This window comes from Drosophila tropicalis, unplaced genomic scaffold (assembly GCF_018151085.1).
Source record: "Drosophila tropicalis isolate 14030-0801.00 unplaced genomic scaffold, ASM1815108v1 contig_896, whole genome shotgun sequence".
Lineage (NCBI taxonomy): Eukaryota > Metazoa > Arthropoda > Insecta > Diptera > Drosophilidae > Drosophila > Drosophila tropicalis.
The window spans coordinates 442,342-469,779 of NW_027173394.1; the positions used below are offsets into that span (position 1 = coordinate 442,342).

Here is a 27,438-nt window from a genome sequence, read left to right on the forward strand (position 1 = left end):
GACCATGCTAAAGCAGGTAAATTTAAATCACCTAAAACTATGAGCATGTCTTGAATATAGTAACAAGTTATGAAAGCATTAAAAGATTTAAAATTTACTTTAACACCGACAACTGATAAAGCAGCATCCACAGCTATCAGAACGCCACAGAACGGAGAAAACAGATGCATCAGCAATGTCAGGTTTTAGGTTTTAAAAGTTGGAATGTTATGTTCAAAAGAAAGACTATCAATATAGAGATTAGGAAGTTTAGATTTCAGTCCTCTAATGTTCTGGTAACCCAGGTTAAGGGACGAAACTAGTTTTTTGACACATCAGCAGTTGCTGAGGGTTAAGGGTTTAGATTTTAGTCCTCTAACGTTCTGATAGTCCAGGTTAAGGGACAAATATAGTTTTTCGACACGCCAGCGGTTGCTGATGTGCCAAGATTAGTGTTGGTACATTAAACTAGCAAATATTAATTTTTATGCCAAGCGTGAGGAAAAATACGAAGTTATTGATGCAACTTTGGAATTAGGGCAGTTTTCGTTGATACAGACGCACGGACGGACATAAACTGATCTCCTTCTATGCGTTTCATCCTTCTGACAAAAATTAATATACCCACTTTGAAGGGGTATAAAACGTGACGGTGTGTGGTGTCATAAGACCGGCAATTTAGTTTAACTATTTCCTGATTTTCCTTTATTTAATAGAAGCCTTTTATTCATCTAATAGGTCCCTTAAAGGTATACAAATTATATTGTTTTAAACTTCCCTAATGACTATGTGCAATAAGAACTTGTTAGTATGTACATATGTATGTATGCACTTATGCACAATTTTAGTAAAAGAATATTAATTTTTAATAAAGTGATACTGTACTCTATGTATAATTCCAGCCGAGTGTAAATGCTTTATTCCACAAAGCATTTGATAAAGCAAATACGACATTCTATCATGATCCAAGTCCATTTGAATCACTTGACATAGATTGGCATCCATCAGCTCCATTACAAGGTACACATCCTGAAATTCTTCCAAATTGCGTTGAGGAGTAAAGGCATTAAGTAGCCCAATGATCTTACAGATAAAAGATTAAAGGTTAATAATTTATCTTAATGTAAGGTTTAAATACTTACATTTTTATGATTTACAAGTTTCATAAGCTTAAATTCCCTATAAGCTCGCTTTGCATGAGTTACATTTTGGAATGGTCGGGATAGCTTTTTAATTGCAACGTTTTGTTCAGTTACCGTATCATAAGCAGCACTGTAAATCAAAAGCTATTAAATTTTTGTTGCTCTAATTATCTATTCTTCCACATTAATTGATGCTTACCACACTATACCTTGTGCACCTGACCCGATTGGTCTTAAGTTTATGTACCGACCAAGAATAGTAAAATTGGTGTCTCCTACTTCAACGGTATAATGTTGATGTTGAACAGCCATTTTAAATTACGTTATTTTTGTTGTTATTAATATTCAAGGAACATGTCTCCTAAAAAAAATTGATTTGTTATATAATTATTTACTTAAGCTTCTCGGGCCCAAACCAGCCTCAAGGTACATAAGTCTGACATCAAACGAAAGTGGAAAATTTTACTAATTATTTTTAGTTTTGTATAAAGTCTGGTCCACGACTATAGTCGCACCGTGTTTTCTTATAATTCCAATTCGAATAGACATTAAAGAATTCTAAAACTTATGTTAGATAAAGATTAGATAACTACCGACTCACAAAAAGCGGCCCATATTATGAACAACCATGATCATTTTCAAATCTCTCCAATAATAAATGAGACAGTCCAAATGACCATCCAAATGAAATTCATTAATGCACAATTTAAGTATCACTCTGTTCCGTTCCGTTATTTCGCTATACCAGCAATATCTTTTTCATCTTTCCTAAAACCTTTTGTATGTGTATATGCATGCAGTGGTCTCAGATTTTCATGCTGGTGAAGAATATGTTTGCTTTATGGGGTTGCAAACGTCTCCTTTTCGGAGTTAAAAACAACTGACTAATTTTGTGCTACTCTCCGTAAGTTTATAAAAAGTCAGGTATAAAGCTAGAATTATAATTCAGTTAAAAACTAAAAAGTCAAAAATAAATTTTCAGATATATGAGTCTAACGACTACCCTTAATAGAAATTATCTTAAGCAGAATTCAGCGTTATTAATCAGAATATGTGCTATTCTAAATTGTGAGGAACATTTTATAGACAAGAATAATGTCCCACACAACAAACAAGTTACAACAAACAAAATACAACAAACAAATTACAAAGATACAACAAACAGCCAGATACAAACACAGCCAAGACACAAACTAAATACACAATATAAGACCAAGCACAGAATTGGTCGTATAAGAGTGAAATCGGCTGTGAATGAGCAAATGAAGCGAGGCCAGCCCAACATGGCTCGATCGAACCGATTGAACCCCACGCAACCGTTTGGCGATTTCGTACAAGCGGGAAGATGCGTGGGAAGCATAACACATTAGGTTCGATCGTATAAGAGCCAATAAGAGAGACCGGTCGAACATGGCCAATCGAACCCCACGCAACCGCTGGCGATTTCGTACAAGCGGGAAGATGCGTGGGAGGCATAACGAAAAACAATTATACATGCACAGGCGACGGGCAACCAAGTCCAACATGGCTCGATCGAACCGAATCGAACCCCATGCAACCGTTTGGCGATTTCGTACAAGCGGGAAGATGCGTGGGAAGCATAACAAATATGAGTGGCTGTATAAGAGTAAATGAAGCCGGGCTTGAAGACACAATTGCATGTGAAAGGGGGCATTGGCCTCATTTGACAAATTAAGAGCATGGAGAGGCAAATAAATGCATGCATTAGCATACATATAGGTCACACGTACACTATGCGTGAGACGGCAAGAGAGAATACCGGTGGCCAAGGGGCCGCGCTATGCATACGTCACGCTCATGAGAGCGAAAGCGGTAAACTGCAAGCACCAAAAGAATTTCGTGAGCGAGAGAAAACGAAAGTGAGGGCCAAGCAAGCCCGAAAGACGGGTTCGGGGAATGCTTGGTACCGAAACGAAACCAAGTGAGGGCTATGCTTATGAAACGGGGAGTAGGGGGGAGAGCAAAGATATTGTAAAACGAAAATGGTTTGTGGATTTGTGAGGGGAATATGCAAGCCGAAGGGGGAGGGATGAGCCATGGGGAAGCCCTCTATCTAATAGATACGAGATGCATATGAAAGTGTTTTGCGTGGGGAATTAAATAATGTTATATATTGAAGTAATCAAGCTGATTATGCTTAAACGTTAATTTAGTTAATACAATTAGCATATATGTATGTAGATAATAATATTGAGTAAATGTGGGTGAATTTGGGTATGACGAGTGGATCAAAGGGAGCGACGGGCGACGGCAGCGTTGGCAGAAAAAGCAGAGAGAGTCAACGGGATACGGGGAAAAAGTGATGCAAGTCAAGATGTACAAACAAGAAAGACAAGGACAAGGCGTAAATGGGCGCTCAGCCACAAAGAAAGTGGTCATATGCGCCAAGGATTTACGGGACTTTCACCACGCATAGCAACAAATGGATGCGTGGGTGAAAGCAGAGGGTCGATGGAAATGTACCAGCTGTATAGCGGTACTACACCAAGATATTCCTGAGGCCGGGGGATCTGCCTATATAAAGGCAATGCCCATCAAGCAAATCATCAAGTCGACAAGTCGTGATCAAGTAACAAGTAATTAAGGCCTTACGAGTAACCTTAAGAAACTTATCAAGGAAACATAAGAAACAACAGCAAAATTAAGAACTATACAGGCCTTACGAGTAACCTGTACAGCTTCAACAAGTCCTTAAACAAGGATAACAAGCACCGTACCCAAGCCAAAGTAAATTTGAGAGAAGCAAAGCAATCTCCAGGGGCATCCGAAGTCAGTGGTAGGCACGAGGATATATCCTACTGCCGAAATTCCAGGATCTATATATCTTGATGTATACCAATTTCTGAGGAAACATCCTGCGTCGTGATAACAGCCTTAAAGCAAAAGCATTCTCAACAAATTTAATGGAAAGGGGTGCAGAGGTGTATCGCAAATCAAGCACATTGTACGGATCGAGGCAGTAGCCAGCAACGGCTACAGAAACAAAAGGAGGACACAAACAGGACAGCGAGGGATTCAAAGTAACTCACCAACGCTATCCAAGCCCAGCACTACCACCGAGAAACCGTCATATCCAACCAACTCCATTAACGATTTGAATAAACATACAATTAGTATTAGCAATTGAAATCGAGCGTGTTTTAATTTCACCGGGGCACAAAATAAATTTGTTGTGCCGAACCTAGCCCAAGAGATATTGTAGATATCCCGAAGGACGAAAAAGGATCGTTACAACTGGCGCCCAACGTGCTATACTGGTGAAATTTTAACAAAACAAAAGTGTAAAATTGTAAAGAAAACATTCAAAATGGGAAAAGGATGGATTTACCACATGAAGAAGGAGGATCTGTTACAGACAGGCCAAAGGATTGGGATCGAGATGACCGGCACAGTGGAGGAAATGAGGAAACAGCTAGGCGAGTGGGTAGAAAAGAACGAAACGGACCCAGACTGGAAGGAGGAGATAAATAGATTAGAGACAAAGTACTCGAAAAATCTAAAAATGAAAGCAAGCACATCAAAAACATGCGAATATGGCGTAGACAAGGAGGCCGATGAATTCCAGAAAATAAACATCGCCACACTAGCAATTCCTCCATACTTACCACCAAGATGGGGAAGCGAAGGAGCCCTAGATAGCACAGAAACAAAGAGGGACATAAGGAGACAAACGATAGACCCCAAGAAAACAGTACCACAGGCAACAAACAGGACCACCGAATACGCCAAGGTGGCAAAACAAGTGAGGGAATGGACATTCAGGTTCGACGGCAATTCCAGACCGCTAGAGTTCATAAAACAGATCGAGTGGTCAGCAGACATGTATGGCATCGAGCTGGACATGATCCCAAGAGCAATGCCAGAACTACTGAAAGACAAAGCACTCAAGTGGTACGTCGCAAACAACAAGCAGTGGCGATCGTGGAAGGAGTTCGTTGAGGGCTTCAAGAAATACTTCCTGCCAAGAGGATTCTTCAACAAATTGGCGGATCAAGTGAAAAATCGCAAACAAAACAGAAACGAGTATTTTAAGGACTATATGATCGACATGCAAATAATGATGAGACCCCTCAAAATACCAGAGTACGAACAATTGGAGGTTATATTAGAAAATTGCACTCCAGATTTGAAGATATTCGTTCGGCCGCACAGAGTCAGAAACCTAGATGAGCTGATGCAGTTGGCGGATGAACATGAGATGCTTGAACAAGAACGAGCAGATTTCCATCGCCCAAACAATGCTCAAAGAACACACAACAACCAATCAAGCCACAGAGGAGAAAATAATTACGGGCCAGCAGTCACACAGTGCCGAAGATGCCAAGACAACAGCATGGAGAACAAGCCAAGAAAATAAAAACATCCAAGATGGAAAAGTCCTGAACCCAAACCAGGCATGCCGCAGATGCGGAGGAGCCGGACACTGGGCAAGGGAGTGCAACAATCAGAGACTCATTTTCTGTTGGCAGTGTGGAAGGATTGGGAAAAGAACAAAAGAATGTTGTTGGAGTTCGGGAAACGAAAGGCGGTTCCAGCCTATCAGGGGCGAGCAGGGACCCAGCCAACAAGCTCCTCACCACTAATAGGCCAACTAATAGAGGAAGAGGATCAATTGTCGGCAATCATCGAAGTAGCAGGAGTCCAGATGAAAGCGACAATTGACTCCGGAGCCACGAGTAGTTTCATCAGCAAGCAGATGTTGGAAACAGTGAGGAATAAGGGAAAATGGGAGAACACACACAAACAGGTATACATGGCAGACGGAAAGGTGCGAGACATTGAAGAGCAATGGACAGGATACGTGAGATTTGGGGACAAGGAAATCCACATGCCATTCCTGGTCATGCCAGAAGGAATGGATGCGCTGATACTAGGTTGGAATTTCCTCCGGATTATGAACACAGAGATATCGTGTGGAGGCCACAAAGTGCTAATACCGACAGTCAAGCGAATACAGGGCAGGCTGGTAGAAAGAATATCCATCATGGTCACTCAGAATAGTGATCAACAAGAAATACAAAGTTTCCTAAATCAGGAGTTGAAGGAATTAGGGAAAGTGAAGGGACTGTCAAAGGTGGGGATACATCGCATAACGATGAAGGATGATATCCCAATAAAACAAAGGTATTACCCGAAGAATCCAAAAATACAGGGAGAAATCAACACAAAGGTCGATGAACTGTTGACAATGGGATGCATCGAACCATCACAAAGCCCTTATAGCTCACCCATAGTGATGGTGAGAAAGAAACAGAAGGGAAAATGGAGATTATGCGTAGATTTTAGACAGATTAACGCAAAATCTATAAAAGATGCATACCCAATGCCACGCATCGACTACATCTTGAACCAACTACGTGAAGCGAAATTTATAAGCAGCCTAGACCTGAAGGACGGCTATTGGCAAATTCCATTGGAAGAAAACAGCAGGCCAATGACAGCATTCACAGTCCCAGGGAAAGGTTTATTCCAATGGAAAGTAATGCCATTCGGGTTACACTCTGCATCAGCAACGTTCCAACGGGCACTGGACCAAGTCATCGGCCCAGAAATGATACCAAACGCGTTCGCCTGTCAAGACGACATAGTGGTGGTAAGTAAAACAATCTCAGAACACATGGTCCACCTGCAAGAAGTGTTCAGGAGATTGAAAGAAGCAAACCTGAGAATAAATGCCGAAAAGTGCCAATTCTTCAGAAAAGAGCTAAAGTTTCTAGGACACTTGGTAACAGAAAACGGTATTGCAACGGACCCAGACAAGGTGGCAGCAATAGCCCAATTGAAGCCGCCCACGTGCACAAAAGAATTACGGCAATACCTAGGGGTGGCCTCGTGGTACAGACGATTTGTACCGAATTTTGCGATGATAACTCATCCGTTAAACGCATTGCTCAAGAAAAAAACCAAATGGCATTGGAGCGAGGAGCATCAAGCAGCATTCGAATCGGTAAAAGAAAAACTCACGAGTGACCCAGTATTGGCATGTCCAGATTTCACAAAAAACGTTCGTACTCCAGACAGATGCAAGCAACACAGGATTAGGGGCCATACTGGTACAAAACACCGAGGAGGGGGAAAGAGTGGTTTCATATATGTCGAGAGAATTGAATCAAGCAGAGAAGAACTATTCAGCAACAGAGAAGGAATGCTTAGCAATAGTGTGGGCAGTACGCAAGCTGAGACCATATCTCGAGGGATACCGATTTAAGGTGGTGACAGACCACATGGCGTTGAAGTGGTTGAATAGCATAGAAAGTCCCACGGGCCGCATAGCTCGATGGGCGCTGGAATTACAACAATACGATTTCGAAATAGCATATCGAAAGGGCAAACTAAACATTGTCGCCGATGCACTATCAAGACAACCGATGGAAGGGTGCAAAAGAATAGTAGACAATGGCGCCCGATTACGACAAGCAAACAAAGAATGCGAGTGGATTCAGGAAGTAATAAATAAAATACAACAACAACCACAGAAGTTCTCAGATTACATAGTAGAAAACAGCCAGGTGTACAGAAATATTCCTCATAGAGCAGGTCAAGAAGAAGTAATATCATGGAAATTGTGTGTGCCCAAGACGCTACGAAACCAGGTGATGGAAGAAAACCACACATCCATGACGGCAGGGCATACAGGAAGCAGGCGAACGATTTCCAGAACTGCGTCAAGATATTACTGGCCAGGAATGCAACGAGATATCAGGAAGTTCGTGGGAAAATGCACAACATGTCAGCAATACAAACCCAACCAGCAGCAAGCAGCAGGGAAAATGCTGACGCAACTACCTGATGAACCATGGGCCACGGTTTGTGCTGATTTCGTCGGACCGTTACCACGGTCGAAACATGGAAACTCAATGTTACTGGTAATCATTGACCGATTCTCAAAATGGACAGAACTAATACCCATGCGAAAGGCAACGGCGGATAATCTAATCAAGGCCTTTAGGGAAAGAATTTTGTCGAGATTTGGAGTCCCTAAAGTAGTAATAACTGACAATGGAGTCCAATTCACTAGCAGAACATTTAAGAAAATGCTAGAGGAATGGGGATGCCAACACCAGTTGACGGCACCATACACACCACAAGAAAACCCAACCGAAAGGGCAAACAGAACGGTGAAAACAATGATTGCTCAGTTTACCGGTGAAAATCAACGGAAGTGGGATGAGAACTGGCCGGAAATAACACTGGCTGTAAATACCAGTCAATCAGAGTCAACTGGATTTACGCCAGCATACGTGATACAAGGACGCGAACCTAGAATGCCAGGCGCGATATACGATAGTGTCACGACAGGCACAGGAAAGCAAAGCGTACCACCAGAGGCAAAGGCAAAACAAGTGCAAGAGCTTTTCGAGCTGATAAGACGGAATCTGGAGACGGCGGCACAGGATCAGGCACGTCACTACAACCTAAGGAGGAGGGAGTGGAGACCAACAATTGGAACAACAGTATGGGCAAAAGAACACCATCTCTCGAATGCGGCCGAAGGATTTGCAGCAAAGTTGGCACCAAGATTTGGAGGCCCTTATGAAGTGACAGGTTTTGTATCTCCAGTTATATGCAAATTACGGCACAAAGAAACAGGAAAAACCAGGCAAGCACATATCAGCCAGATGAAACAACAAATATGTGAACAGACAGATGTCAATAAACTAGATGAACAATGAGTATTGACGATTCTGATGACATGGCAGCAAGATATCTGCACAGACCGGCCGGCTGGGCAAAAATCTCAAAGACATGATACAGAGCCGAAAAATCTCAAAGTGCATCGAAATTGTACAAAATCACATAAAACAACAAAAATCACAAAGTGCGTAAATAAGAACAAGCAGAATAGCAAAGTCGCAAACCGTATACTGGAACAAGATAAATATATGCGGACATCTTATACATACAGTCAGGCAAATATGCATGAACAAATAGAAAATAGCAAACAAAAACAATGATAAAAAAAAAAAAAAAAAACCCGATCACACAATCAAGGAGAGCCAATACCAACACATGCGCACGATATTACACATGTAATAGTATGAGTGCACAAAAGAGAAAACAAAAGGAAAGAGAAGAGAACACACATACACATGCGCATAAGAGTGAGCATGTAATCGTGCAGCATCGCGACATACACACACATGCGCGCGTTAATGCAGTAGTATTAGTGGAGCATTGCAGGGGCATTAAATACTCGGCATCGGTAGTTAGAATAGAGAATCCAAAGTTTTGAATAACGGTAAGGATCTAACAAATATCAAAGATGCGAGGTTTCCTGCATGCAAAAATCACAAGCAAGAGCCACTCAAAGTTTAACACTCAGCGAGTAAAGCCCACAAGGAAGCAACTAAAAAAAAAAAAAAAAAATGAATGCGTTGAACATAGAATTTGGCCAGGATGAAGGCGTAGTTCGAGGAGGTGCGGCACCACGGCCCAATATGGACCGCGGTGACTGGCACTGGTCCGATGAGGAGTCCGACGACGATGAGCCGGATATGATGGATCCGGAAATCGCCGCCTCATCGGACGAGGAGAACGATGAGGACGTAGAAGACACTGGCTACGGATCGGAAGAGAGCGAGGCAGAGTCGGCGATGAATCCGGGCCACCAGGAGGAGGAAGAAGACGACGACGAGATGTGGAGGGAGCTGGGCGAGGCGATAGCCATGATGGAGAACGAAGTGGCGGATGAAACAAGCAGCGGCCGAAGCAGCCCAGATGTGTATGCGCCGTGGGAGCAGAACGAAGTACACGAGCCGCCGGCAAGATTGTGGGAGCCAGCGCGGCCACCAACGCGGTTTCGCATGGTGGACTCAAGGTCAGAGGCCAGTGAAACGGCGGAGGTGGCCGTGGCTGATGAAGGTGCGGCTGATGGAGTAGCCAGCCCACCTCCACTCGAGCCGGAGAGGATAGATGAGTCCGAACGCGCCATGATGGAAAACCATCAATGGATGAGTTGGTGGCGCCAGCAGATCCTGCAGCAGCAGGAGGCGGAGAGGGATCTGCTGGCGTGGGAAAGGCACCAACAAGACGATCTAGAAAGGGCCAGGGAGAGGCTGGCAGAGGCAGTGAAGCAACAGCAACAACAACAACAGCAGCAACAACAACAGCAGCAACAACAACAGCAGCAGCAACAGCAGCAACAACAACTGCAGCAGCAACAACAACAGCAGCAACAACAACAGCAGCAGCAACAACAGCAACAGCAACAACAACAGCAGCAGCAACAGCAACAGCAACAACAGCAGCAGCAGCAGCAACTGCAACAACAACAACAGCAACAACAACATGAGATAGAACATCGAGAGTGCCCATGGGTGTGGCCAAGACCGGCATTAAATAGGCAAGTGTCCCCACCCATGGGGCACAACATCAGTACTCGGCCAATATTGGCCCGGCAGCTGTCATGCCCAGTGCCATACGGGCACGAAAGGTACGAGGCAGTGCCAGCAGAAGAATGGCCAGAAAGGGTGGTGGATGTTGTGGTCCAAATGGCCCAGCACGAAGGACCACGAGTAGTAAGATTGGTGTGGGCGGGTCAAACGAGGTATAGGATTAGGATAGCGCAGGGGGTAGTTCGGGTATATAGGGAAAGGAGGGTATAATAAGTAAGTTGTAATTAGATGTAAGTAGGAGAAACAAAAGATGCGGAACGGGCCAAGAAAAAAAAAAAAAAAAAAAAAAATCGAAAAGATGCCCTAATCCGACAACATTTAAGAAAAGATACTCAGTAATCGTCAATGGGCCAATAAAAGATGCGAGCTGAGTCCCAAAAAAAAAAAAGGCACAAAATAAGCACAAGACAAGCCAAACCCAAAGAAAAACACAAAATAAGCAAAACACACAAAACAAGCAAAAACACATAAAAAAAAAAAAAAAGCCACACAAAAGCGAGTAAAACACAGGCCAAAGCTACAAATGCAAACATATTAAATTCACAAATACGAGAATGGAAAATAGACATAACAAACACAAGGTACAAGGGACAGGGGAGGGCAAATCCCTCCCGAAGAAGGGGGGAGTGTGAGGAACATTATATAGACAAGAATAATGTCCCACACAACAAACAAGTTACAACAAACAAAATACAACAAACAAACTACAAAGATACAACAAACAGCCAGATACAAACACAGCCAAGACACAAACTAAATACACAATATAAGACCAAGCACAGAATTGGTCGTATAAGAGTGAAATCGGCTGTGAATGAGCAAATGAAGCGAGGCCAGCCCAACATGGCTCGATCGAACCGATCGAACCCCACGCAACCGTTTGGCGATTTCGTACAAGCGGGAAGATGCGTGGGAGGCATAACGAAAAACAATTATACATGCACAGGCGACGGGCAACCAAGTCCAACATGGCTCGATCGAACCGAATCGAACCCCATGCAACCGTTTGGCGATTTCGTACAAGCGGGAAGATGCGTGGGAAGCATAACAAATATGAGTGGCTGTATAAGAGTAAATGAAGCCGGGCTTGAAGACACAATTGCATGTGAAACGGGGCATTGGCCTCATTTGACAAATTAAGAGCATGGAGAGGCAAATAAATGCATGCATTAGCATACATATAGGTCACACGTACACTATGCGTGAGACGGCAAGAGAGAATACCGGTGGCCAAGGGGCCGCGCTATGCATACGTCACGCTCATGAGAGCGAAAGCGGTAAACTGCAAGCACCAAAAGAATTTCGTGAGCGAGAGAAAACGAAAGTGAGGGCCAAGCAAGCCCGAAAGACGGGTGCGGGGACGCTTGGTACCGAAACGAAACCAAGTGAGGGCTATGCTTATGAAACGGGGAGTAGGGGGGGAGAGCAAAGATATTGTAAAACGAAAATGGTTTGTGGATTTGTGAGGGGAATATGCAAGCCGAAGGGGGAGGGATGAGCCATGGGGAAGCCCTCTATCTAATAGATACGAGATGCATATGAAAGTGTTTTGCGTGGGGAATTAAATAATGTTATATATTGAAGTAATCAAGCTGATTATGCTTAAACGTTAATTTAGTTAATACAATTAGCATATATGTATGTAGATAATAATATTGAGTAAATGTGGGTGAATTTGGGTATGACGAGTGGATCAAAGGGAGTGACGGGCGACGGCAGCGTTGGCAGAAAAAGCAGAGAGAGTCAACGGGATACGGAGGGCGGCCAATAGAAAGGCGACGCCAATGCGAGAAAGTGATGCAAGTCAAGATGTACAAACAAGAAAGACAAGGACAAGGCGTAAATGGGCGCTCAGCCACAAAGAAAGTGGTCATATGCGCCAAGGATTTACGGGACTTTCACCACGCATAGCAACAAATGGATGCGTGGGTGAAAGCAGAGGGTCGATGGAAATGTACCAGCTGTATAGCGGTACTACACCAAGATATTCCTGTGGCCGGGGGATCTGCCTATATAAAGGCAATGCCCATCAAGCAAATCATCAAGTCGACAAGTCGTGATCAAGTAACAAGTAATTAAGGCCTTACGAGTAACCTTAAGAAACTTATCAAGGAAACATAAGAAACAACAGCAAAATTAAGAACTATACAGGCCTTACGAGTAACCTGTACAGCTTCAACAAGTCCTTAAACAAGGATAACAAGCACCGTACCCAAGCCAAAGTAAATTTGAGAGAAGCAAAGCAATCTCCAGGGGCATCCGAAGTCAGTGGTAGGCACGAGGATATATCCTACTGCCGAAATTCCAGGATCTATATATCCTGATGTATACCAATTTCTGAGGAAACATCCTGCGTCGTGATAACAGCCTTAAAGCAAAAGCATTCTCAACAAATTTAATGGAAAGGGGTGCAGAGGTGTATCGCAAATCAAGCACATTGTACGGATCGAGGCAGTAGCCAGCAACGGCTACAGAAACAAAAGGAGGACACAAACAGGACAGCGAGGGATTCAAAGTAACTCACCAACGCTATCCAAGCCCAGCACTACCACCGAGAAACCGTCATATCCAACCAACTCCATTAACGATTTGAATAAACATACAATTAGTATTAGCAATTGAAATCGAGCGTGTTTTAATTTTACCGGGGCACAAAATAAATTTGTTGTGCCGAACATAGCCCAAGAGATATTGTAGATATCCCGAAGGACGAAAAAGGATCGTTACAAAATGTTAAACTATTTACTCTGTTGATGACGAAAGACGTAGTAGACAGCGAGCAGCGCTGCCGGCAGAGCAGGGAGCAGAGCCGATTATTATATTGACTGTAACTTGTGTTATATTTATCCGATCACATTCAAATTTTGGGATCTGCGGTTTTATATCCAATATTATCACATATGTAAATTTCATAGCATACTCGATTTTTATGAAAATGTTTCTTCTAGTTCTTCTAGAGCTATATGATATAGTGGTCCGATCCTGATCTTTTCATACTTTATTTTTGACGGGTAATAAAAACCCCCGAAAAAAAATTTCTGCCCGATAGCTCTTAAGACGGCTGAGTAAAACGCGTACGCACAGACGGACGGACATGGCTATATCAACTCAGCTTCTCATGCTGATCAAGAATATATATACTTTATGGGGTCGGAAACGTCTCCTTCTGTGCGTTACAAACATCTGATCAATTTTATAATACCCTCTGCAAGGGTTTTTAGGGGCGCAAAAATATGTGGAATTGCTGGCAGTCGATTGTTTTCATTGTTGAATGTTAGTGCAGGGCAGGGTAATAATCTGAGGGCAAATGTGTTTAAAATTGACTTGGTGGTATTTACAGAGTGGCACCATCGTTTGGTCCATGCATGAAAGTCGCTTAGATTTTTTTGAAGGGCTACCGTCTCATCTTGTGGGTCGTATGCACTGGAATCATCATGCCGTTGGTTGTAGACTCGGTAGGAGTTGGCATATCACCTGTGAACAGTGTGTATAAAAGAGGGCCGAGTACGCAACCTTATGGAACTCCTGCGCAGATCGGTTTTAAGGATAAGAATGCTTCTCTAATAACCACATTTAATTTTCTTTCTCGGAGATATGATGCAAAAAAGATCATAAAACGGTGGAGTACTTCTCGTAGTTTTTTGAAGTAATCCAGAGTGCCATACTCGGTCGAAGGCTTGTTTAACGTCTAAAAAGACAGCAGAGCAATATTTCTTTTCTTCGAAAGAATTTAGGATATGATGAACAACCCCGTTTACTTGTTCAGGCGTACCATGCTGAGTCCTGAAGCCAAATTGGTGATTCGGGATGACTTCATGGCTGGGTAGCCACCTGGGTAGGTGTACCAGTACTCTACCAAGAAGTATTCTTTCGAATACTTTGGAGAGCACAGGCAGCAGGCTAATTGGCCCGTAGGAATCAATTTCGTCCTCAGATTTGCCAGGTTTAGGAAACATTACAATCACAGCACCCTTCCAGACCGCTAGCAAGAGCCTATATATGTCCTCTATGTCTGCTTGGTCTGCAATAACTCTGGATAGAAGTCCGAATGAAAGGCGGGTGCCTTTCGGGTCTTTGCTCGTTGGGTTAGATGTACGTGACCGAGCTGTTGATGTACAAGAGCGTGTGGTGTTGCTTGCCACATCGGTGGCATCCTGCTGTGCTCTTGCAGGAACCATTGGATGGTGCTGCTGTTCTTAGAGACATCATCGGACTGCTGGAGGAGGTGGACCGAGACCTTCTGGATTTTCCAGTAACGGATCCACAGAGAACCCATCCGAACATCGTCTCGATTCCCACGAAAGAATCACCAACATTCTTGATGATTCGTTCCCCAAGGATAGTGGGAAGGAGCTCGGCTCCAAGCACCAAATCCACAGGAACTCTTTGGTGAAATTGCGGATCAGCGAGCGGAAGGACAAGCGAATCCTGCTTCACCTTATTGGGGACGGATCGAGACGGAAGTGCTTCAGCTACACTAGGCAGCACCACAGCGACTGCTTGGAACTATCGCAGCGGTTCGTCAGGAGGAGAAATCTGTAAGCGGCTCACTTTCTCGCCGCTACCAGCATCGCATTGCCCAATGCCGCGAATGCTAGTTGATACTTTGCAGCTTGGAGGATTAATCAATTCAAACATTCTTTGGGAAATAAAGGACGCTTAGGATCCCATATCAATCAAAGCGCGGATTTTAAACTGCTTGCCAAGATGATGAATTGTTACCCTCGCAGTACCCAGGAGGCCAGTGTTGCGAGTGGAGGCGAAGTAGCTTCCCACGTTTACATGAGGGCTGCTGGAAGAATCAGAGGACGCAGGATTCGGAATTATACAAGCATCAGGTGCTGAGCTCTCTTGCACTTGAGCGGAAAAGGCCTGAGCTCGTGCCGTAGGTTTTCGGCTTACGGATGGAAAGGTCTGACCGCTAGAGCTTGGTTGAAGGATATCTGTGGCCTCTAGTACACGGTGGCGATTAGTTAGGAATCGATTCAGGTCGTTCCAGGATGAGACGGCGGTTTTATTTGGAACGGACTGTTCCCACAACAGAAGGGTGGATTTGGGCATTTTGCTCGTACAGATTGCTATGAGAAGGATATCCCAATTGTCTGTACGAGCCCCGGAAAGCTTAAGACCAGTTAAGCAACCTTAAATTGACGACTGCAGTTCTCTCAACGCTTTGCCAGACTCTTGTGTTACAGCTGGGATCTGTAGAAGCTGCTTGGCTTGGCTCATAATCAATAATCGATTATTTTCGTATCGCGCAGTGAGGTTATCCCACGCGGACTGGAACCCTTTATTGGTCAAGGGTGACCTAGAAACAATGGCTCTCGCTTCACAGCGAGTTTTGCAACTTAAGTGGTAAAGTTTCTCCACTTGTGTTAGGCTTGGATTATGGATAAAAATCGCGGTAAATAAATCACGGAATGTAGGCCAAGCCAGGCTGTGTCCGTTGAAGATTTCGACTTCGCACGGGGGAACTGTGTGGCTTTGATGAGTGGAATCGACGGAGAGCCCGACTGGTAGGGGAGCCATTTTAGCGGACAACACCCGCTATTCGCTCTCCAAACAAAGTCCCGCCTCGTACATATAACATATAACAATATTCATGTTTACCTTTAATTATACCTATGTGCTTCGGACTATCTTCGTTCTTTTGAGCCGTCAAGGCCTTATGACATCGTGAAAACTCAGCCTCGACAAAGTCCCGCCTCGTACATATAACATATAACAATATTCATGTTTACCTTTAATTATAGCTATGTGCTTCGGACTATCTTCGTTCTTTTGAGCCGTCAAGGCCTTATGACATCGTGAAAACTCAGCCTCGACTTTGCCCAAAGTGACTTAAGCTGGTCTAAGTGAATTTTAATAGAGACGAGTGGCACATCGTCAGCTAAAGCCTGGGCCTCGCGAGCCTCGAACGCCGTTAATGCCTCGCACACGGCAACAAAGTCGGAAAGAGACATCGTAGAGTGTTCTCTGAGCTATTACGAATCGAATGGAAACAAATAACTTCGTGGAATTAGAGCTCTCAAGCGAGGAGATCGAAACGAAGCTGTAAGTGGACTGTATAATTTAAGGATAGAGGAGTGAGAAGGAAAAATGTCTCCTTTTTTTAATGAATAAGCATAGATAGCATAAATGAAATTAGTGGAAATATGTTGAAATTTATAGTATATAAAAAATATGGAAAAATTGAGATCATTAGGATTGGGAGTGCCGATAACTTTTCAATGGAAAAAAAACTCGGAATTAATTTTCATTAAACGGACTAGATCAATTTCATGGATCTGTGAGGAAAAATCAAAATGCACCAAAACAAGACAAAATATTAATTCCGTATGAAGAAAATTGTACTTATTTTTTTTAGAAAATATTTTGCGAATTAAATTCAATCAGTCGATTGATATATATTATTTTTGCACAATACGAAAATCACAATGGAAAAAATACATGTCGTGACCGAGTCACGGCTTGGCTCAAGTGTCAGCACTGATCGGAGTCAGCTGTTCTGCCGTTGTTTATGTTTTGTAAATTTAATTAATTTTAAATTGTTTAACGAAGATCACGATTTCCTGCTTTAATTATGTAGGTTTTGAATTACTAAATTGCGGAAAGCCAATCGAAGTGGCTGCAATTAATTTTGTCTGGGTGAAATCAAATTGTATGTGGACATATGTACGTAAGTATGTCGTATGAGTGTGTTTACCGCGGCAAAAATTATTACATATGTACATATGTATGGATGTACAAAGTATTTGGCATTAATAATTTATGCAACTGGACTAATGATCAGCCCGTGGAGTGTGCTTTACACTTTAAGTAAAGGTAAGTGGTACTTTATAAATTCTCGATTATTAAACACTTTTACTTGCAGGTTAGAAAACAGCTGTTTTTACATGTGCGTATATACATATGTACATATGTATTGCTATGCAATTGGACTTTTAGACAATCAGAATTTCGAAGAATGGAAAAAAAACACTTCATAAACACAACAAATGATCGGGAAATACCATGTAACCTTTGGAACAGGTCAGGTATGTGCATACAAGTATACAAAAGTGTGTAGGTTGCTATGGAAGAGCGGGAAACCTCACATTTTTATAAGTTTGCAATGGGATATAATGTGAATGAGATTTTTAATAAGAAATGTTGTACTTATCAGGAATTCCGCCGATGCAAGCTGGAAGAGCGGAAGGATATGCGGCTCAAAGGACCAATGTTTGTGGAGGGGCGGAAGTATCCAAATAAAAATACAAATATTCGTTTAAAACTACGATTTTTATTTACAGTATACTCACACACGAAAAAAGTTCGGTTAAAGGTAAACTGGATATTTTAGCAAGTGGAAAAAGGTGCCGGTATTCGGGGAAAAATCTCGTACTGGAATGAGTATGGCGATTTATAGGAGAACCCTTTGTCACCCTCCTCAGTATGACCGAATTCGGTTTTGGGAAAAAACCCTACCCCTCACTCTTTGCTGTTCAGCGGTGTAGTGAACAAAGGTTATTAAATTTCCTTAGAGCTTCAATAGTGCAACTTTGGTGGCATAAGATGCGAATGTCAAATATATGATTATTGTTGGCCTCTTGAGCCAAGTCCACAAAGAATATGTCTAGAGCCTTTTTAGAAATCCTACCGATTAGGTTATGAATATTGAGTACTTTGTGGTTCCTGTGTGTAAGTTCCTTCTTCAATTGGTCTGTATCAGTATCAAAGTGCAGGTTCTTTATGAAGACCCTGAATGGTTTATCTTCCTTTAACTTGTAAAAGTAAAATTCAAAATTTTCTAGTTTACTGAAGACAGCAACTAATTTTCTGAATTCACCACTGTTGTTAGTGTTTTGCGTGCAATTTGCCAGGCGTTACAGGGCACTTGGAAAGACGATATTTCATATATGGTGTATAAATACCCAACAACAGGTGCCGCTGTCAGCAGAAATTGTTTCAAAACTCGCGCCTGTAGACTGCTTAGCACAGTAGTTAGGCACAATGGAGCACAAGAGTGAAGCTTGTTGTTGTATAGGTTTTCGTATTCTGTTTTGATTTTTTTTTAAAATTATAATCAATATAGTTTGGAACATTTGAATAGGGAAAGAAGAAAGTGTGTTAAGAAAAGTTTCGAGGCATACAATATCAGGAAGGGGAACAACTTACTTCTACGAATAAGCAGAAGCTTAGATTCAAAAATATCCACAAGGATCTAATATACAAAAGACCTTATAGTTACCCCTACGCATTCGAAGACGAAGTTAGAAAACAAATAAAGGATATGCTACAACAGGGTATTATTAGAGAGAGTAACTCTCCGTGATGTAGCCCACTTTGGGTTGTAAAAAAAGATGCATCACGCAAAAAGAAATTTAGAGTATAGTCTATAGATGATTAAATGAAATTACTATAAGCGACAAGTGTCCAATACCCAACATGGAGGATATACTTGATAAACTTGGCAGAAGCCAGTATTTTTCTACCATTGATTTAGGATTTCATCAGACTTATGTAAATGGATGACTCCTCAATCGAAAGCATTTTCAACCAAAACCGGCAAAATGAGTTTACTCGTATGGCTTTTGGATTGAAGAACGCCCCTGCAACCTTTCAAAGATGGCAAACTTCAAATTTTTTAAAAATAGAGCCCAACCCAAACAAAATAAATGCAATTAAAACTTTTCCTTTGCCAAAGTCAAAAACACAAAAAAGTCTCCACTGACTGACCCTTATTAACACTATAGCCCTTCGAAATATCAACTTGACACTTTTATGTGTATTTGTACATACAATTTACATAAATTGCACCGAAAAATATTAAGACAATTTTCCACTTTCTGGCGCCGTTTATACTCAGCTTACGGGTCTTTTCGACATGTAACATATATCTCTATTCCGTAAGGAATATAACGCGATGTGTCTGATCATTTTTTATGCACTCCTTTTGGCTATTGAAGGACTTTTGTAAGGATACCCCACAATCGATACTACAGTATCCTATTATTGACGAAATTAATTACGGTTTAAATAACTCTTAGGACTTATTTAGATGTACAATGCAGCTATTTGTTAAAATAAATCCAGAATTTTACATTATATTCCTTTTAACTCATTTAAAGGAAGGATTGAGGCGTATGTACACTTTTGTCAAGCTAAATAGCAACTGTATATGTATACCTATATTCCATATTCAACATTTTTACATATCCATATACATACATATATAGCCAAGAAAATCAAAAACAAAAAAAAAAAAAAAAAAAAAAAGTCTTAAATTCGTGTCCGCCACTGTATGTACATACACTGTGGAGCACAACTATAAACGCACCCCCCTTTTTAAATGTAGCGTTTAAAATAGACGGAATAACGGAAAAGTGTAAATGAGGAATTAAAGAGAATTGAAAATACATTTATTTGAGATCAAAACAAAAACAGCAATAAAACGGTACTTTTGTTTTCTTCAAAAATGCTGTTTTTGTTTTGATCTCAAATAAATGTATTTTCAATTATCTTTAATTCCTCATTTACACTTTTCCGTTATTCCATCTATTTTAAACGCTACACTTAAAAAGAGGGGTGCGCTTATAGTTATGCTCCACAGTGTATTTCATAAAATCTTTTATATTCGCACACAAATCTAACTATTTTTTCCATATGTACGTGCATACATAAGTCCAGCTTAACCGCTGTATACAGGCACAGCTGCAAGCTCATGTGCCAAAAGAACGGCACAAAGCAAACGACAAAAAGTAGCTGTGCTGTATACCCTGGTTTGGCAGACACTTTATGGGGTATATATGATAAAGAGTCACGTTGAGGGAAAGGTCGTAAAATATTTAACTGTTAAAAATTTGTGTTTCGCGTCATTTTATATAGCGGACGTTGACGATACTATGCGCACTACGTTCAAGTGGCCCCTACGATACCAGGACAAAGCCTCTTACGCGCGAGCCCATGTAGAGTAACTGCTCACCTCCCACCCGATTGACCGAGGGGTGGAGCCATATAACGTACGGCACGAATCTCGTGGACAAATACACAATTGAAAAAATTGACAAATAATACTATAGCTATCTATTAACTAAATGGGATAGGATAGATGTTTTAAGTGATGATGATGCATGATATGTGATGCATTTGTTGAGAGTTCCTTTCAGATGTCTCATCACACGTTTAACGGCGGTCCAGTGAACCATTCCTGGATTGGAAGAGACGCGACTCAACATGTTGACAGCAAAACTTATGTCAGGACGAGTGTTCTGGGCAGCATATAGTAGGCAACCAACCAGGTACGGAACCTTCTTTATATCTTCAATGTCGGCTTCAGACTTGGGTGCCATGTCAGCTGAAAGACTGTGTGCGACATCCACTGGCGTTGACGTTGCTTTGCAATCATCCATTCCGAATCTTTTTAGAATTCGCATGCCCAAAATCGACGAAACTTCGCCCATATATTTCATGTTAAATTTCTGCGATAGCTCGCCGTTGATTTTAGCTACCATTTGTTTGTTGTTGCTGAAAATTAATATAATGTCAACGTATACTGCCACATATCCCATGGTGGATCCAGTTACGTAATGGTATACACACTGATCCACTTCGCCACGTTGAAGATCAAAGCCTAGTAGAACCTTGTTCAGCATTTCATTCCAGACTCTGCTTGCCTGCTTAAGCCCGTAGAGCGATTTATCGAGGCGACAGACTTTTTTTGATTGATCGTCCAAGCCTTCAGGCTGACGCATGTAGATTTCTTCTTTTAAAGCTGTCACAGCATCCAGTTGATAAATTGTCAACCCATACTTAGCAGTTGCAGCAAACAGCACGCGCATGGAAGTGTATCGCACGACTGGTGCAAACGTCTCCGTATAGTCAATACCCTCTTTCTGAGAAAATCCTTTAACAACAAGTCTTGCTTTATAGCGAGGCACCAAATCCCCAGATTCTCGTTTTGTTTTAAAAACTCATTTTGACTGTATCGCCACTTTGCCCTTTGGTAATTCCGTTAGCGTCCAAGTGTTTTTTAATTCGTGAAAGAGCATTTTCGACTTCATTGCGCCTTGAATGAATCCCATGAATCTGCTAGTTTCGACTTTATTGCCTCTATTACTGTAAGTGGATCGTCACATTGCGAGACTACACAACATAGGTGATGCTCTTCCAGCTTATTCGCAATCCTTTTTGATCTTCGAACACCAAATGCATCTGGAACGTGCCCAGCGGTAGTCTTTAGTTCCTCAGCATCGACCGTTTCTTCTGTATCCGTATTCCACGACTCAAACCCTGACGTAGACTGCTTTAACAGGTCTTCTTGATACAAAGGTTCTGCTTCCAGAGACTGTTTACCGTCTCTGCAATTATCCTCTACGATACCCATTTCGCCAAAATGCTGTGTTGAGTCTCTGCAATTATTTTCGATGAAAACGACTTCCTTACTTATTAAAAAATTACGATCAGATTTCCTGTACAGACGATATGCTTTCGAAGCGTCGCTGTATCCTACAAAAATGCATTCTTCAGATTTAGCATCTAGCTTCCCACGCTTTTGCTTTGGGATATGAGCCAATGCTGTACAACCAAATATACGCATATACTTTAAGTTTGGCTTAGATCCACTCCAAAGTTCTTCAGGAGATGAGCTATTTCCACGACAAGGCATTCGTTTAGTTATATGAGCTGCGGCTTCCGCCCAGCAACATGCAGCGCACTCTCTCCAGGAGTGTGCGATTCATCCGCTCTGCGACTCCATTTAGCTCCATTTAGGGTTATACGGTGCTGTAGTCTGATGCAGAATACCTGCATTCTGCAAAAAAAGTTCAAGCTCTTGGTTGCAATATTCCTTCCCATTGTCAGAACGCAAAATGCGAATTTTTCGTCCTGTTTGGTTCTCCGCCAGATTTTTGAAAATCTCGAACTTCCTGACTACATCTGACTTCTCCTTAATTGAGTACACAAACACCTTCCGAGAGTAATCATCAACGAAGACAAGCATAAATCTTGCACCAGAAAAGGACTTGACTCTCTGAGTGGACAAGATCTAAAAGACCTTCGGCACGGATTCCAGGCTGCTTGCTTATCATACGAGTTTGTTTTCCTTTAAGGCACACAATGCATTTATCCCGGCACGATTCATTAACAGAGTATTCAACACCATCGCTGTCTTCTTTTACCAGCTGTAATTTTGTGTCACAAATGTGGCCCATCTTACGATGCCATAGTTCGAATCCATTAATTGCGACCAAGGCTTTCTCTACCTTTGGCAGTTCACAATTCAGTCGATACAGATCATTTTGCAGATAACCAGTGGCTTTCAAAATATTTTTCTCAAAGATGTAGCAATGTTTCTTTTCGAAAACAATCCTTTTCCCTTTTTTTGCCATTTGTCTTACTCTACACCATGAATATTACCTTTAACTGATTTGCCTTTTACATGGAACAAGATTCCTACATCGCCTCTGCTTTTTACATGCAGTTTCTCTTTGTTCGCTATTATTACGCTTTTGTTGCTAACCTCAGAAGGATCTCCGATCATTTGTCATGTAAGTTAAAGCACCAGAATCAATGGAACACACTGTTTCCCTCTTGCCTATATGTGGATTTGCATTTACTAAGAGCGAAGTATTCGATACTCACTAGGTAATCCAGCAAGCTTCAGTGATGCCGTTACCTCGTCACTTATGCAAAGCCCAGCATTGTTTACCTTAATGGCAGTCATAATCATTTCGTTGACATACTCCTGTGTCGAATCAAACTGCTCCAGGTTAAACTGTACCAACTTCTTAAGCAGCTCTACTTTCCGAGTCAAACGCCTGCGCCAAAGCATCCCAAGCCTCTTTAGCTGATTTTGATTTGGCGATGTGTGCGTAGTTGGTCGACTCAATCATCAGCGTAATCTCCGCGAGCGCTCTCTCGTCTAGTGACGCTTCCTTCTCTGATGGTCCATTACACACCACACTCCAACAAAATCTTTGATCACTAGGTAAGATTGGGCCTGCCGCTTCCAAACATCGTAGTTTTCGCGGCCCCTTAACTTCTCACATGGATATATATTGGTCATTCCTCTTTTGCCTTTTCTTGTATGTGAGGCCTGGGCTTTTAACCTATTAAAAGACGTGTGTTCAGTTTGCAAGATGATAGAATACTATTCAATGAGTAATGAATAAATAGTAATGGTACAAATATAGGGTGTAAGAGTTGCCAGATAGAAAGTATTTTTCAATAAAAGCCTTTACTGAAGTCAGTGTCTATGACAATTTTGAAATACCCCTATACATAGTTAGAGGCTTCGGATGCGATTGCACAGAATCTGAGTACACATCCAGGTAGCCAGATGCCCGGAGAATAAACAGGTTTAACTAGTCTAAGTTCGTTGAGAAGAGAACCTTCATCAATCACTGGATTAAAAATGCAATTAGCCTTTTTTAAATGATAAGGATACGGACAGGCAATTGCCTGATCGGTGCTAGCTTTTTTATTATGAAAGGACAAAAAAGATGGGTGCACAGAGGTCTTACATTTAGAATTATAAAATTTTTTAGTGTTTGAAGAAAACTGAACCTTACAGCGCTGAAGATAATTCTCATAGCATTGTGTATTAAACATCATGAATTTTGAACGAGCGACTGTATATATAGCTAATTTCGGTGAACGAGATGTTTTTTTTATATATCGAGTCTTCACATTTTTCAAATTGGATAACTAGTATTTCCATACCAAAAATCATTCAACACAAAGAGCTCAACTTGTAACACTTTGTTGCATGTATAAACAGTAAAATATGTACGCAATAAAATATAAGTGTGCACTTGAATATGTTTATGTGTATACATTGATATATTCACATAAACATAGTCACATAAATATACAGCTAAGCATGTTCATATACATATACATGTATGTAATATGTAAAATAAAATCACCTACAAGTTTTAGAATGTCTTGACTGGAAACTAAAGAGGAGACAAACTGAATTGCCTCTAAATGATTTAAATATACCACCATGGTGGAATATAGGAACAAGTAATAAAAGCATTAAAAAATTTTAAAATACTTAAACACCGACAAATTCAATATCCTGGGTACTAAAAAATTTAATCATTTCAGATGATAAAGCATCATCAACACCTATCAGAACGCCACCACCGATGCATCAGCAATATCAGGTTTAAGCCACGTTTCTGTAAAAGCTAGAATGTTATGCTCAAAAGAAAGACTATCTACATAGAGATTAGGAAGTTTAGATTTCAGTCCTCTAACGTTCTGGTAACCCATGTTAAAGGACGAAACTAGTTTTTTGACACACCAGCAGATGCTGATGTGGCAGGAATAGTATAAGTTGTTGTTGCTGGCAGGCGAATCGGTTGCCGGTTTTTCTTTTTTACAGTGTATTCCTTAACTATTATATGTTTCGGCCAAAAATCTTCTCGACATATAATGTATAATATTTTCAGAAACACTAATTTTAAAGGACGAAATGTCCCGAGAATAGGAAAATTGAAGCTTTTCCACCGCAACATTCGAGACGTTAACTTTCTTCCGAATATAGGCTATTACATCATCAGATGTGACCACAGGGTCTAGCCTAGAAACGAATTTATGTTTCTTTTGTGGTATGCCAACGAGAGGCCGCGGTCTCGAAGCGTCAGCCGCAAAGCAACGTTGGACAAGTCACCCACTGCAACAGTCAACTTGTTTACGGGGCCCTCGATACTTTTAGACACTTTTAGCTCGGACACTACAATTGGCATCGTTTTTAAGAGATCATTCCCAGGTGATACCAGTAATTCCTTACTAATCGCATACACAAGGGCTCTTAAACGATATCAATTGCTGTATATTAGGAGTGGACGGTGCATGAGGCCGGTCGCGAACGATAAGAGACGCTGGCGGATCAACAAAAGAAATACACCAAGGACTGGTTCTTTTACGTTTCGGAGACACATTCATAAGCGATAAGCTTGTGAACTGAGTCTCCACCGCAGTAAACTCCGCTTGGAGTTTGTTAAAACCTGCCCTTAAAGTGTCAAAACTATCTCTAGCCCGCCTCAAGAATGAGCGCATCTCATTCTCGATCTTCCGGCAAGCATCACATCCATATTTTAAGCCACCACCTTTAGCAATAGACTCCTTGATTCTGCATTGTGTATTAAGCATTATAAATTTAAAAAAAACACTGTGTACAGGGCGTAATCTGATGAACGACGTGTTTTTATACCCTTGCAGAGGGTATTATAATATATCACGATGAAATTTTTTTGAGCCTTTTTAATATCCGGGTGAGATAAAGTATGAAAATTGTCAGGATCGGACCACTATATCATATATGTAGCTCTAGAAGAAAAATTTTCATAAAAATTGGACTATCCCCATTAAATTTACGATGATGATAGTATTGGATATAAAAACTCAGATTCCAAAATTTGATTCTGATCGTATAAATAGAACACAAGTTACAGTCAATATAAATCGGTTGAACCGCTGCCTGCAGCGCTGCTTGCTGCCTACTACGTCATTCGTCATCAACAGAGTACATGCATACACACACAGACGCAACGCTACATGTACTGTATGTGTATGCGTGCCGTGCATAAGAAGAAAAAATTGTAGTATGAAGATAAAAATTGTTTTCTTTGTATGTTTATGAATTGAGTTGCAAAAAACAAATTTTGAACATTTAATATTATTATTGTCAAGGACTGCAAGGGTCTATAAACTTCGGAATAGCCGAAGTTAGCTTCTTTCATATTTAGCAGTAACAGTGAACCAAAAAGGGTGACCAAAAAAAAATCGACGTGACTTCTGTAACACCGACATTTGATTTGGTAGAGTTCAGAGAGATTCGGTGACACCCCAGATAAATAAATCCCAAAGCGGCATTACTAATCTAATGAGGGAATCTGTTGCTAGTGTTGAGAGAGAGAATTTAAGATTTAGGATAAAGTTTCAATATATTGGACTTAAATTTATTTGAGATATCTGCTCAGCAAGCTACCTATTACTGTTTGTGGATATCGTCGTTCAATATAAACCACAGGGATAATTTTATAAATACTATTTTATTAGATCTTTGATTTAAAATGCTTACGAATCAACTGACATCTTTGTAAAAGGGCTACTTAACCATTATGTAGAAACGCCAAATATATTCGAGTATCTCTGTTTAGCCGATTTTGCAAACAATTACGAATTCAGCATCAGGTCTCGCCTAAATACTAGGAATGAGGAAGAAGATCAAGTTTTAGGAGGTATTTCTTTACTGGATAATAATGGCTATATCACGTCAAGGGGGGTAAAGTTTTAGCATTCGAAGAATGTGTGAAAATTTGAAGTAAATCGGAATAAAACTGACAAATGATTGGTTTGCAGTGAAGCTGTTTCAGTATGTAAAAAAAAACTTTAAGATAATTTTCCGAACAACAGAATTTTCAATTTTTTTTTTTAAATTAGTCTAATATTTGACCGAAAAACGAAATTTTTAATTAAAACACTATATTTGCACCAATATTTTTTAAACTCATAATCTATATTTACATAGTAAAATAAAATTACTACCATTTTAGACTGAACAAAAGGCCTCAGAAATCAGCAAAATAGTATAGAAAAGGGCATTTTGATCTGTTTATAAAAATAGCAGTGACAACTAAGAATTAAAATCTGTCGTTTTCAAATTATTTGAAACTTCAAATTCAGGTCACCTTTGGTTGTCAGGACTTAATTCTTAGTTGTGAACCACTTATTGGCAATATTCGCTTGGCACCTGCGCCGCACCTGATCCAGCAAAGCTGAACTGGGATCTGCTGCCATGTTTCTTGGATAACTTCCCATCCTTAAGCTGTATTGGACGGTTTTCGTTTTGTGACACTTCTCTGTATGTTACCCCATACATTTTAAATGCGTTACCAGCGACTGAGCTG

At 41.1% G+C, this 27,438-nt stretch overlaps 1 protein-coding gene across 3 annotated transcripts in view; it reads right to left on the reverse strand.

Moving 5' to 3' along the window:
- Nucleotides 1-27,438, reverse strand: part of bsk (mitogen-activated protein kinase dJNK) — a 153,015-nt gene that overhangs the window by 93,349 nt on the left and 32,228 nt on the right. For all 3 annotated transcript variants that reach the window (XM_068302068.1, XM_068302071.1, XM_068302070.1), the window contains exons 2-4: nucleotides 1,321-1,482; nucleotides 1,122-1,251; nucleotides 865-1,062 (exon numbers count right to left, since the gene is read on the reverse strand). In XM_068302068.1, the coding sequence (XP_068158169.1) occupies nucleotides 865-1,062; nucleotides 1,122-1,251; nucleotides 1,321-1,433 (441 nt within the window). In that variant the 5' untranslated portion in view covers nucleotides 1,434-1,482. The remainder of the gene's footprint in view (nucleotides 1-864; nucleotides 1,063-1,121; nucleotides 1,252-1,320; nucleotides 1,483-27,438) is intronic.